General features: G+C 50.7%; 1 protein-coding gene across 1 annotated transcript; it reads left to right on the top strand.

Moving 5' to 3' along the window:
- Positions 1–9,940: 9,940 nt before the first annotated feature.
- Positions 9,941–11,343, top strand: LOC141998081 (natural cytotoxicity triggering receptor 3-like; the record flags this gene model as incomplete). The annotated part of the gene is made up of 4 exons (XM_074970717.1): positions 9,941–10,337; positions 10,447–10,566; positions 10,811–10,848; positions 11,233–11,343. Coding segments are annotated over 4 exons (666 nt in total), but the record flags the coding sequence as incomplete, so codon positions are not given.
- Positions 11,344–13,020: the final 1,677 nt, after the last annotated feature.

Genomic DNA, 13,020 nt, shown 5'->3' with positions numbered 1-13,020 from the left:
AAGAAAGGGATTTTTTTTGGTTTAAAATTAAACCAAATTGGTGTGAAAAATTGTCTGTTTTCAGAGTTTTTTGAAAAAATATGTTTGGGTAAAAGCTTTTGCTTTTTCTCCCTCACTTCCCTCTTCCCTTCAATCTCGTTGTGATGGTCCAAAATCTTACAATCATTTCCAAAAATTTGCTTTTCAGAATATCCACTTTTTTCCCTATGAAAAAAAAAAGATATTTTCCTGAAAATTTGATATTTTGTTCTGGAATATCATGCTTCTCCCCCCGCAGTGAAAATGTGTCATTTTATGCCTGAAAATTGGGACACTTCCTTCCCCCCCGCCAAAACAATATATTTTTTCATGAAAATCTTTTCTCCCCTGTAAATTGGAATTTTGCCCCCCTGCAAATGTTGTTTTTTAAAATGATGAGTGGGGGAAGAAGGAAAAAAGAGAGAAAAAGAAGGAATTCAATACAAATCACTGGGGAAAATCAACCAGCTATGTCGAGAAGTAATTGAAAGACCAGGGGGGAAATTGGTCTCTGATTTTTTCCCCTTTGGGTATTTACCATTTTTGTGGGACTTTCGTCCCTCGCGCACTTTTCTCCCCTCCCCACCTATCACCTCCCCATCGTCCCTGACCTAGGGAAGGGGACTCACTCCCTTTCTGATACCCCGCCCCAAATACATCCCGGAACCTTCCAACGCGGCTCCTGTTTCCCACCCGGACCACATGAGGAACTATGGGCAAGTCCTTCGTTGAGGTTAGAGGGGTTGATGCCACTTCCGGGGGTTTCTTTCCGCCCTCACTGAGATCCACTTCCACTGTCTCCCCCTCCCTTTGAAGTGTTAACCCCAATTTCAGCCACCCCCCCACTTTAAATCCTGCGGGACCCACCACACCCCGGAACCCTCCCCCTCGTCTTTCCCACCCAGATCATCGAGAGCGTGGCACCCAACGGTGGGCAAGCCGTCTATGGCTATAGTCCTGATGCCACATCCGGTCCACTCCCGCCCTGCCTTGGGCCCACTCCTTGGACTGTCTTCTGTCCCCCTCCCCCACCACCTGCTCTCCTTGGAGCCATTTAACCGCTGCAGAACCGAACACACCCCGAAACTTTCCCTTGAGGCCTCCTGTTTCCCACCCGGACCCTGTCGGGCTTTGCACCAAGGCTGTGGGCAAACGCCCCATCGTGGCGGGTGGCGTGACACCGCTTCCGCGTCACTTCCGCCCTCGTTGTGGCCTCCTGGCCTCCTGGCCTCCCCTCCACTTCTCCTCTCCTGCAACATCAGGTTGTTACGGACACAGTTGAAGTGTTCGCAACTCAGTCAGTTCCTCCCTAGTTATGAAACAAACACACGTCCCCTTTGAAAAATATGGAGAGCAAACTCACTTGAGTAACGCACCAGAAACTGATGAACTCTTGACCCCGCATTTTGAGATTTCCTTATGCTACCCCCTGAGCTGCTTCCCTTTGTGCCTAAACGTGAGGAACAAGGTGCAATAACTTGCAGGTCGAACACCTGCGTGGACGATGCTGATGCCAGAGAAATCCCCCGGCTCCATGGTGTATCCCTGGCTTTCATTGTAAATGAGCAAGAGTCAGGCCCACGCGCGGAGCGGCAGACCCCACAGCGCTAACAGGTAGAATTGGCGGGAAAAGCGAAGTGGGGAAAGGTCAGCCGATCCGAACGCTGAGGGAAACAACGGCTGCGGGCTAAAAACAGACCGGACCGTCTGGAAGGCGGGCAGTTGGGCATCAGAGGCGCCAACCGTGGCTGGCGGGTGCTCGACCCCCGTCTGCCCCCGGCTCCGCCCTGACTCTGCCCTTGCCCCGCCCCCATTCCAACCCCTGTCCCAAAGGCCCCGCCCCAACTCCACCCCCTCCCAGCCCCCCATTCCAACCCCCTTCCCCAAATCCCCGCCCCTGTCCCGCCTCCTCCCCTGAGCGCGCCGAGTCCCCGCTCCTGCCCCCTCCCTCCCGGAGCTTGTTCCGCCACGAAACAGCTGTTTTGCGGCAGCAAGCGCCGGGAGGTGGGCAGAGAAGCAGGGACGCGGCGCGCTATGTGGAAGAGGCGGAGGTTCGGTGAGGTGAGGTGAGGTGGGGTGGGAAGGGGAGCTTGGTTGCTGGTGTGTGCAGAGCACCTACTAATTTTCCCCCATGGGTGCTACAGCCCCAGAGCACCCACGGAACGGCGCCTGTGCCTGACAGGGCGGTATAAAAGTCGGTGTGTCAGCAGACAGCCAAGGGGTAGGTGGAGAGCGAGTGGACAGTGAGGAGAAGGAGAGAAAAGCAGAGAGAAGCTTGCGGAGCCGTCCGTCTGTCCGACAGCCGAATGGGGAGCCGACGGAGCTGCAGGACACTGTCCCGTCCTGTCCAGCAGCAGAGGGAGGAGACGCAGAAACCCAAGGAGAACACAGGAGGGGAGAGAGAGAGAGCGCAGGAGAGACGATCAGCCAGCGAGTCAATTGGCCGTAGCTCCATCTAAGTCAATGGGGCCAGATCCCTGCTGGGATCAGTCGGCCGTAGCGCTTCTGTCTTCAGTGGAACGGATTTCCAGACGCTCAGTATCTGGCCCTACTGAGCTCAGTGGATGCGCGGCCGCTTGACACCAGCTGGGATCTGGTCCAGAGGTTTTCCCTTCGCTTATTTAAAAACAGTTTTATAAACTCAAACATTTCTGGACCACAAGAGTTTTTAAATTAAGCATTTTTAATGAAAACTCTCTCCTGGAAAATGTTCTTTCCATGCAGAAATGGCTTTCAACAAAAACATATCTTTGTGAACTGTTCTCGTTGACAAAAGCGATATCACTTTAAAAAGGAAAATGCTTTGGGGGTGTTACAAATTATACCTGATAGGACACGCACACAACTGCTGCAAATTCTACCTGATAGGACACGCACAGTTCGAATCTAGGCTGAGGCACATGAACAAAGTCCACAACTGCAGAGTTCCCAAAAAACACCAAGTTTATTACGCTCGAGCGTGGTGCCCCCCTGCTAGTCAGGAGGGGACCCCGAATACAGATTATACAAAGGTTATATACCTCTTAGCAAAGCATGTTGCCCTCGTGCATCGGAAACCTTAGCCAATAAACAAACCCTTTTCTTATCTACCACCTATCCCTGCTTGGTGCATTCCTCGTGCTAAACCAGTATGTTAATTACACAGCATGGTCCTAAAGCAATGCACCAGTAACTTTTATTATCAGGATGGGAGGCCTCACATCAAAGGCCAGGAGATAGGGAGTTAGGGACAGACAAAAAACAGATACCGGGAGTCAAGGCAGGCTGGAGACAAGGGGGAGGATTTTCACAGGAATGCAGTATCTAAGGAACACTCCTCCTGGTGCATGATGTGCTTGCTTTTAGACAATGGTGGGCCCCAAACCAAAATGGAGTCACATGTGCTAACTCTTCATTAACAGGAGACAATGTTTCTCTTTAGTGAAGATAGTTTTCAACAAAAATAATTAAGGAAAATGATGTGTTTTCTCATGGACAAAAAGTGTGTGTGTGTGTATATGTATATATGTGTGTGTGTTTACATCTATATATAAGAGCTGACACAATATGCTCCACCCCAGTGCTAGCTGCATTTATGGGAATTAATCATTTTTCTTGATAAAAATAATGTTCTCTATATAATAATACCTGTCAAGCTTCACCCCAGTGGTAGTTGCATTTTTGAAACATATTTGCTTCCCCTTACGTAAATATCAACGTTATTGAAACAAACACATTTGCACTCAGAAATATACCAGTCTTGTGAATGGACGACACACCTGGCTGCGGGGAAAGTTCTAGCAGAACGAAAGGGGTGAGTTTCTTCAGGCTTCTGACTTTTCCCCAGTGCAACTGTTTGTTTTGAAAACACCCTAGGTCCAGACTCGGTGTAGGAGGAGAGATTGAAACAGAGAAGAGGAGGTGATAGAAGGCTGGAAAATAAGGCTGTCCTCCCCATCTCAGACTACATGAGGAAGGGGTGTTGGGTGGAATTTCAAGCACTCCCAGGTCAGATGATCAGAAAACAGATTTTCCATCTATATTTTAACACTTGTTTTTCTCCTGAATTGGGACAAAAAGGTGAGATATTGGAAATTTGGGTGGAAAGTAAAATTCTAGCAGGAGAGACCCCCCCGAGCCAGCCCACTCCCATCACTGCCTGGATCACATTCGGGCCAGCTCCCCCCTCTCCGCCCCTGGCTAGAGAGATTTCTTTGCACCTGTGAGGGCTAGAAGCATTTTTGGCACTGCAAGCTGAGCGCCTAGAGATCGACTCCAGCTGACGGGACGGAAACCGTGGTCAATTATTTGTGCATTGCACACGGCCCTGACTTCGACACTTCTGTAGCTGATTGTAACTCACCCCTGGTCCCCACTACCCTCCCAGCTGCCACCTTTGCAGAAGCTGCAGCCCTGAAAGAGGCTGAATTTCCTGTTTCTCACCATGATGTGCAGGGGTGAAACTGAAGACAGAGCCCAGAGCAACTCGGCACGTTTCAGCCCACCACAGAAACTGCAGAAAGTACCAGTAGCAAATGGACCCTCCTTCATGGTGCTGAGTGCTGCACAGACCCCCTCCCCTCTGAGAAAGATTGGGACCCCTGTCGTGCCAGGCTCTGCACAGACCTGAACTGAAGGATGACAAAGGGTCTGGACTCCTGGGTTCTCTCCCAGCTCTGCGATGGGAGTGGGGACTAGTGGGTTAGAGTCAGGGGGGCCTGGGAGTCTTTTTCTGCTAGACCACACTGAACCAGAACTTAGGCTAGAACCCAGGAGTCCTGACTCCCAGCCCTCCCCCCGGCTCCACCTCTCCTCACTCTCTCCCCACAGCTGCAGTGTGAGGATGGTGCCCGTGGGAGCCAGCTGAGGTCACTCAATCAGGGTGAACTGCAGAGAGAAGGGGGAAGACAAACCCCAACAGCTGGTGGATATTCCAATACTTAGATTTACCCAGCCAGCCCAAAACAGCCTCTGTACGACCTCCCTGGTTACTCAGAAGCCCAAAGAACACAGTTCCCTTAAACTGCCCGGCCTCGTTGCATTTCAAAGCTCTATTCATTTACAGATCTTTCGAAGCAGCCTCTAAAGTTCGGCCATGGATCAGGTCAGTCTGGGAGTTCATTGACTCTTTCTGGCCCTGTCACCTTTCAATGAGATAGATTACACTCCTAACGTCACACCCCCAACGCAAAATGGATGCAGGAAGGGATGACACAAACATCGCTGAGTGCATCCCAAGAGCTCCCCACCCTTGGTTCTGACTTACTACAGCAAGGATTGGGTTAGAGGCCGTACCAGTGTAGAACAGAAATGGTTTATCCAAGTCACGTTCAATAATATGATTGAATCTCTTTACAAACTCAAGGTAAAACTTGGTTGGACCAATAGTGGATTGGATCTGCTGTTGCAGCAGGATTCCCGTTTGTCTCATGTGATCTTGCCAAGAGCTAAAGAAAAGAGCTACTGGATCCATACAAGCTCCGGCAAATGTTTGGAACCCAATTAACATCAACTTAATGTAGATATTACTGTTTTTTATAGTACAGGAATCTTGGCATTTAGCCATGAAAGCAATATGGTCGTGTGCCTGTTTCCCTTCTCATACGAAAAGATCAGGAGGACTTGTGGCACCTGAGAGACTAACAAATTTATTTGAGCATAAGCTTTCCTGAGCTACAGCTCACTTCATCGGAAAACATTTCTGTATAAAGCAGATAAAGACTGTCCGGAGCATGTTCGGTTTTTTAGAAGGAATACGCCGATTGCAAGAGATACGTGTTGCAAACAAAAATATACCTCAGGGTGTGAAAATAAAAGATATTAAGCAAAAATTCCTTTCTGTAAAATAATGTTATTTCTCATGACAAAATATCCCAGAGAGGGTAAGGAGCATGACCCAAGATGAGAGAATGAACTGAGGACTGAACCCAGGAGTCCTGGCTCCCAGCCCCCCATCTCCCCTTGCTCTAAGCACTAGACCCCACTTCCCTCCCAGCAGGGGCCAGAGGAATGCACACCGCCCGCATCCAGCCCTCGTCCCCAGCCTCTTGCTGCAGCCATCTCAGAAGCTCAGGCCACAAAACTTTCCGCCGGTCCCCCCCGAGGTGACATTTCCGGAGGATGCTGAGGCTGAGCTGAGCTGGGCTGCGGAGCTCCCCAGAGAGCAGGGACCATGGAGCAGCTGCCAGCCCTGAGCACCATCCTCTGCGCCGTCCTCCTCATCCCCACCTGGGGAGCAGGTACTAATTTTTTGTGTCCATCCATCCACTTACCCCACCCCTAGATCCATCTCTGTGTGTCCTTCTGTCCATCTGTCCAACCCCTAGATCCATCTCTGTGTGTCCATCCATCCATCTACCCCATCCCTAGATCCATCTCTGTCTGTCTGTCTGTCCATCTGCCCCACCCCTAGATCCATCTCTGTCAGTCCATCTGTCCTTCTACCCCACTCCACTATATTCAGCCCTATCTGTCCATATACCCTATCCCTAGATCCATCTCTGTCTACCCACTCAGCACTACCCTTACATGCATCTCATCTATTTTTTTATCTATGTACCCATCCATCCCACCCCAAAAAGAATATCTATATCTATCTATGTATGTATCTATATAGATCTAGGGGTGGAGGATGCGTGCATAGATGCATAGATAGATATGGATATGTCACATCAGGTCAATGAGAAGTATTCTGTTTCTATAAAACAAATATTTCATTTCAGTATTGACTCCTCTTCATAATATTAAATCAAATCAGTCTGGAAATGCAAAATCAAATCATTCCCTGTTGACCCTACCAAAAACGCTTTCTCTGCCCCATTTTTAAACCAATTGTCACCCTGTCGATGAGACGGCATTTCCCAAGAGGAAAACGTTCCGTCAGGACAATTCTGACCCCCTCTAGTTTGTAGCACAAATTGTATAAAGTGGAGGTATGTGTTTGTGGTGTAGTTGAAATGACAAGCTGCCAGTTTAATTTGTAAGGGGGTTTCCTGGTCCTTGTAAGGGGGAAGCCGTTCCGTACCCCTCATTGTTTTGGTTGGCCTTCTCTGTACCTTTTGCAATTCTTATGTATCTTTTTTTGATTTGAGGCGACCAAAACTGCACGCAGGGTCCAAGGTGCGGGCGTACCATGGATTTATATAGAGGCAATAGGATATTTTCTGTCTTTTTCTCTCTCCCTTTCCTAATGGATGCTCACAGTCTGGTGACTTTTTTCACTGCTGCTGCACAGTGAGTGGATGTTTGCAGAGAACTATCCACAACTACTCCAAGATCTCTCTTGAGTGGTAACAGCTAATTGAGACCCCATCAGTTTGTATGTACAGTTGGGATTCTGTTTTCCAATGTGCATGACTTTGCATTTACCACCATTGAATTTCATCGGCCATTTTGTCGCCCAGTCACTGAGTTTAGTGAGATCCCTTTGTAATTCCTCGCAGTCTGCTTTGGACATAGCAGTGTTGATGCTGGGTCTCTGTTGTGAGCAATAGCAAGGTGGACAGGAACGCACAATTCTTTCCCCTTTGCTTCTTCTCTCCGTGCGGCTAAGGTTTCGGGCAGCTGGGGCGTGTCTTGATACCACTCGTTGTCGTTTTCCTTTGCTGCTGTAATGTTTATTGTCCTGGTTCACGAAGGTCTCACAGTGCTTCAGAGCCCCGTTGTCCGAGCGTACGTCGGCGAGACCGCGACACTCGGCTGCTCCTTTAAATACAGACCGGGCAGCGTGGTCAATGTGAGGTGGACTAGAGCACACGGAGTCGTGCTGGATTCTCACCATCCCTTCTACCGCGGACGGCTCAATGTGTCCTTCCGGGATCTGCTCCGGAAAGGGGAGGTCATGCTGACCCTGTCGGAGCTGGAGAAGCGGGACTCTGGTCACTATCACTGCCATGTCAGCATCCGCCAGGGAGAGAGCTGGACAGGAGCGGGCACCGAGCTGCAGGTGATGGAGAGAAACCAGATTGACACAGGTGATGTGGGGAATGGGGGCACGGGGCCTTCCCCCTCTATTGGGTGCCAGCTCCGATCCAGCGCCAGGGTGGGGGACTGGCTGGCTCAGGAGGTGGGAATGGGTTACGGGGCAGTCCCCTCTATGGGGCGTTGGTCCAGGAATCTCCTAACCCCGCATTTCTATTGTCTAGGGTTTCCAGGGGGACGTCCACATACCCCACCCCTACATCCATCTCTGTGTGTCCATCCATCCACCTACTCCATCCCTAGATCCATCTCTGTCTGTCCGTCTCTCCATCTGCCCCACCCCTAGATCCATCTCTTTCTGGCCATCTGTCCTTCTACCCCACTCCACTATATTCAGCCCTATCTGTCCATATACCCTATCCCTAGATCCATCTCTGTGTGTCCATCCATCCACCTACTCCATCCCTAGATCCATCTCTGTCTGTCCGTCTCTCCATCTGCCCCACCCCTAGATCCATCTCTTTCTGGCCATCTGTCCTTCTACCCCACTCCACTATATTCAGCCCTATCTGTCCATATACCCTATCCCTAGATCCAGCTCTGTCTGTCCATCCATCCACCTACCCCACCCCTAGATCCATCTCTGTGTGTCCATCCATCCACCTACCCCACTCCTAGATCCATCTCTGTGTGTCCGTCTGTCCTTCTACCCCATCCCTAGATCCATCTCTGTCTGTCTGTCCATCTGCCCCACCCCTAGATCCATCTCTGTCAGTCCATCTGTCATTCTTCCCCACTCCACTATATTCAGCCCTATCTGTCCATATACCCTATCCCTAGATCCATCTCTTGTCTGTCCATCCGTCGACCTACCCCATCCCTAGATCCATCTCTGTCTACTCATTCAGCCCTACCCCATCATCTCATCTATCTGTTTATCTATGTACCCATCCATCCCACCCCAAAAAGAATATCGATCTATCTATCTATGCATCCATCAACATAGATCTAGGGGTGGAGGATGTGTGCATGGATGCATAGATAGATATGGATATGTCACATCAGGTCAATGAAAAGTATTCTGTTTCCATAAAACAAATATTTCATTTCAGTGTTGACTCCTCTTCATAATATCAACTCAAACCAGTCTGGAAATGCAAAATCAAATCATTCCCTATTGACCCTATCAAAAACGCTTTCTCTCCCCCACTTTTAAACCAATTGTCACCCTTTCGATGAGACGGCATTTCCCAAGAGGAAAACGTTCCGTCAGGACAAATTCTGACCACCTCTAGTTTGTAGCACAAATTGTATAAAGTGGAGGCATGTGTTTGTGGTGTATTTAAAAGGGTTAAAATGACAAGCTGCCATTTTAATTTGTAAGGGGGTTTCCTGGTCCTTGTAAGGGGGAAGCCGTTCCGTACCCCTCATTGTTTTGGTTGCCCTTCTCTGTACCTTTTGCAATTCTAATGTATCTTTACTTGATTTGAGGCGACCAAAACTGCACGCAGGGTCCAAGGTGCGGGCGTACCATGGATTTATATAGAGGCAATAGGATATTTTCTGTCTTTTTCTCTCTCCCCTTCCTAATGGATGCTCACAGTCTGGTGACTTTTTTCACTGCCGCTGCACAGTGAGTGGATGTTTGCAGAGAACTATCCACAACGACGCCAAGATCTCTCTTGAGTGGTAACAGCTAATTGAGACCCCATCAGTTTGTATGTATAGTTGGGATTCTGTTTTCCAATGTGCCTGACTTTGCATTTACCACCCTTGAGTTTCATCGGCCATTTTGTTGCCCAGTCACCAAGTCTAGTGAGATGCCTTTGTAATTCCTTGCAGTCTGCTTTGGACATAGCAGTGTTGATGTTGGGTCTCTGTTGGGGTGGAAGTGAAAGCCCTGTGCAGTGTGTTATTGAGAGTGTTGTGAGCAATAGCAAGGTGGACAGGAACGCACAATTCTTTCCCCTTTGCTTCTTATCTCCGTGCTGCTAAGGTTTCGGGCGGCTGGGGCGTGTCTTGATACCACTCGTCGTCGTTTTCCTTTGCTGCTGTAATGTTTATTGCCCTGGTTCACGAAGGTCTCACAGTGCTGCAGAGCCCCGTTGTCCTCCGAGCGTCCCCCGGCGAGACCATGAACCTCAGCTGCTCCTTCGAGAACAGACAGGGCAGCATGGCCAAAGCGACGTGGACCATATCACCCGGGGTTGTGCTGGAATCTGACCATCCCTTCTACAGCGGACGGCTCAATGTGTCCTTCCGGGATCTGCTCCGGAAAGGGGAGGCCACGCTCACCCTGTCGGAGTTGGAGAAGAGGGACTCTGGTCTCTATCAGTGTCAGATCAGCATCCACCAGGGAGAGCGCGGGACAGGAGCGGGCACAGAGCTGCAGGTGATGGGGAGAAACCAGAGTGACACAGGTGAGGTGGGGAATGGGGGCACGGAGCCTTCCCCCTCTGCGGCACCAGGGCAGGGGACTGGCTGTCTCAAGGGGCTGAGAATCCCCTAAAGCTCCTCTCCATCGCCCAGGTAAAGAACCTGCCCCCGTAGGGTGCTGCGCCCGGGATCTCCTGTACCAGGTCGCCATCGCCCTGGGGCTCCTTCTCATCCTTGGCCTGGTGGTCACCCTCCTCCTGAAGAGACACCGAGGTACCAAACCGGAGCCTTCCCCCCGCTAAACTCCTGTCCCCATGGGCCAGGGCCTCTGCTAGTGAATACACCCTAGCGGCCGTCTGTCCTCTGGGTCCATGCTGGGCTGTCTGTCCATATATCTAACCCCCCCACGTCCTTCCTTCTCCTCCCATCCCTAGATCTCTGCAGTTTCCCTCTTCACCCCAGACTCTCTCTCACACTCCTCCGTTTTAATGTTCCTTTCTTCTCCCTTCTTCCGCAGCGCCGCACCCCTTGCAGCCCTGCCAGCGGCAGCCGAAGGTGAGACAATGCAGGCTGGGCCCTGTTCCATACTGTGCTTGGGTCTGGTCTCCGGGTGCCAATAAGGACTGGTACAATACAGTGAGGGGAGAGAACCCAGGAGTCCTTGCTCCCATCCCCCCTGCTCTAACCCCTCAGCCCCCAATCCCCTCCCAGAGGTAGGGGTAGAACCCAGGAGTCCTGCCTCCCAGCCCCCCTGCTCTACCCAACTCGACCCCACTCCTCTCCCAGAGCTGGGGAGAGAACCCAGGAGTCCTGACTCTCAACCCCTCCAATCTGGGGTAACACTGTGGGATTTGCTCCGTGGGAGATGCCTAAATTGGCCTGAATTAAGAGACCAGATCTGGGGTGACGGCGTCCTCACAGTGTGTCTGTCCAACACAGGGCCACGGCAGCCGGGGGGCCGAGGAGAGCGAGAGCGTGCACTACGCAGAGATTAAATTCCAGACTCCAGGACGCAGGGGACACACCTCCAACCACGCCCAGCGGCGCTGAGTCCCTCCGCACTCAGCACCACCTGAGTCCCTCACACTCACAGCCACGCCGCCAGGAGGGAATTCCCCACAGGAGGAGACCCCCACAGGGTTTGAGGGAGAGGAGAAGAAAATTATGGACGTGAAGGTCCCTGTGAACCCCAACAAAACCCAACTAGCCCTCTCTACAGCAGGGAATAATCTACTGGGGCATGGATCTACCCTCAGGAAATGCCTTCTCCGGGGCCTCCTGGATATAACTATATCACATCCCTGTGTGTTATTTCCCTGTCCTCTCTGGAGTGATTGCAACGCCTCCCTGTGGAGCGTGACCAGCTGGGGGTAATTAACGCAGCGTCTGGTCCCTCTTCCTAACTGAGCACGAAGAGAAACACTCGCGAAGCTCAGCATCGTGTGGGCGGTGGAACTGGTCTGAGTGACCAGCGTGACTGCTCCAGCCGGCTGGAATTGCTCAAAGAAAGTGATTTTTTTTGGTCTAAAAATTAAATAATTTCTTTGTGTGAAAAACTGTCTGTTTTCAGAGTTTTTTGAAAAAATGTGTTTGGGTAATAACTTTTGCTTTTTCTCCCTCACTTCCCTCTTCTCTTCAGTCCCCTTGTCGTGGTCCAAAATCTTACAATCATTTCTGAAAATTTGCCCTTCAGAAAATCAACTTTAAAAAAATGATATTTTCCTGAAAATTTGATATTTTGTTCTGGAACATCACTCCTGCCCCCAAGTGAGAATGTTTCATTTTATCCCTGAAGATTGGGACATTTCTCTCCTCCCTCCCCCCAAAAACAATATTTTTTTTCATGAAAATCTTTTCTCCCCTGCAAATTGGAATTTTGCCCCCCCTGCAAAGTTATTTGTTTTAAAGGATGAGTGGGGGAAGAAGGAAAAAAGAGAGAAAAAGAAGGAATTTAATACAAATCACTGGGGAAAATCAACCAGAAATGTTGAGAAGTAATTGAAACACCAGGGGGGAAATTAGTCTCTGATTTTTTCCCCTTTGGGTATTTACCATTTTTGTGGGACTTTTGTCCCTCGCGCACTTTTCTGCCCTCCCCTCCCCACCTATCACCTCCCCATCGTCCCTGACCTGGGGAAGGGGACTTATTCCCTTTCTGATACCCCGCCCCAAATACATCCCGGAACTTTCCAACGCGGCTCCTGTTTCCCACCCGGACCCCATGAGGAACTATGGGCAAGTCCTTCGTTGAGGTTAGAGGGGTTGACGCCACTTCCGTTTTCTTTCCGCCCTCACTGAGATCCACTACCACTGTCTCCCCCTCCCTTTGAAGAGTTAATCCCAGTTTCACCCGCCACCCTCCCCTTTAAATCATGCGGGACCCACCACACCCCGGAACCCTCCCCCTCGTCTTTCCCACCCGGATCATCGAGAGCGTGGCACCCAACGGTGGGCACGTCGTCTATGGCTATAGTCCTGACGCCACATCAGGTCCACTCCCGCCCTGCCTTGGGCCCACTTCTTGGACTGTCTTCTGTCCCCCTTCCCCCCCCACCTGCTCTCCTTGGAGCCATTTAACCGCTGCAGAACCAAACACACCCCGAAACTTTCCCTTGAGGCCTCCTGTTTCCCACCCGGACCCTGTCGGGCTTTGCACCAAGGCTGTGGGCAAACGCCCCATCGTGGCGGGTGGCGTGACACCGCTTCCGCGTCACTTCCGCCCTCGTT

This window comes from Natator depressus, chromosome 14 (assembly GCF_965152275.1).
Source record: "Natator depressus isolate rNatDep1 chromosome 14, rNatDep2.hap1, whole genome shotgun sequence".
NCBI classification, from domain to species: Eukaryota; Metazoa; Chordata; order Testudines; family Cheloniidae; genus Natator; species Natator depressus.
The sequence above is the reverse complement of the archived record's forward strand: the minus strand, read 5'-3'. Positions and strand labels throughout refer to the sequence as shown.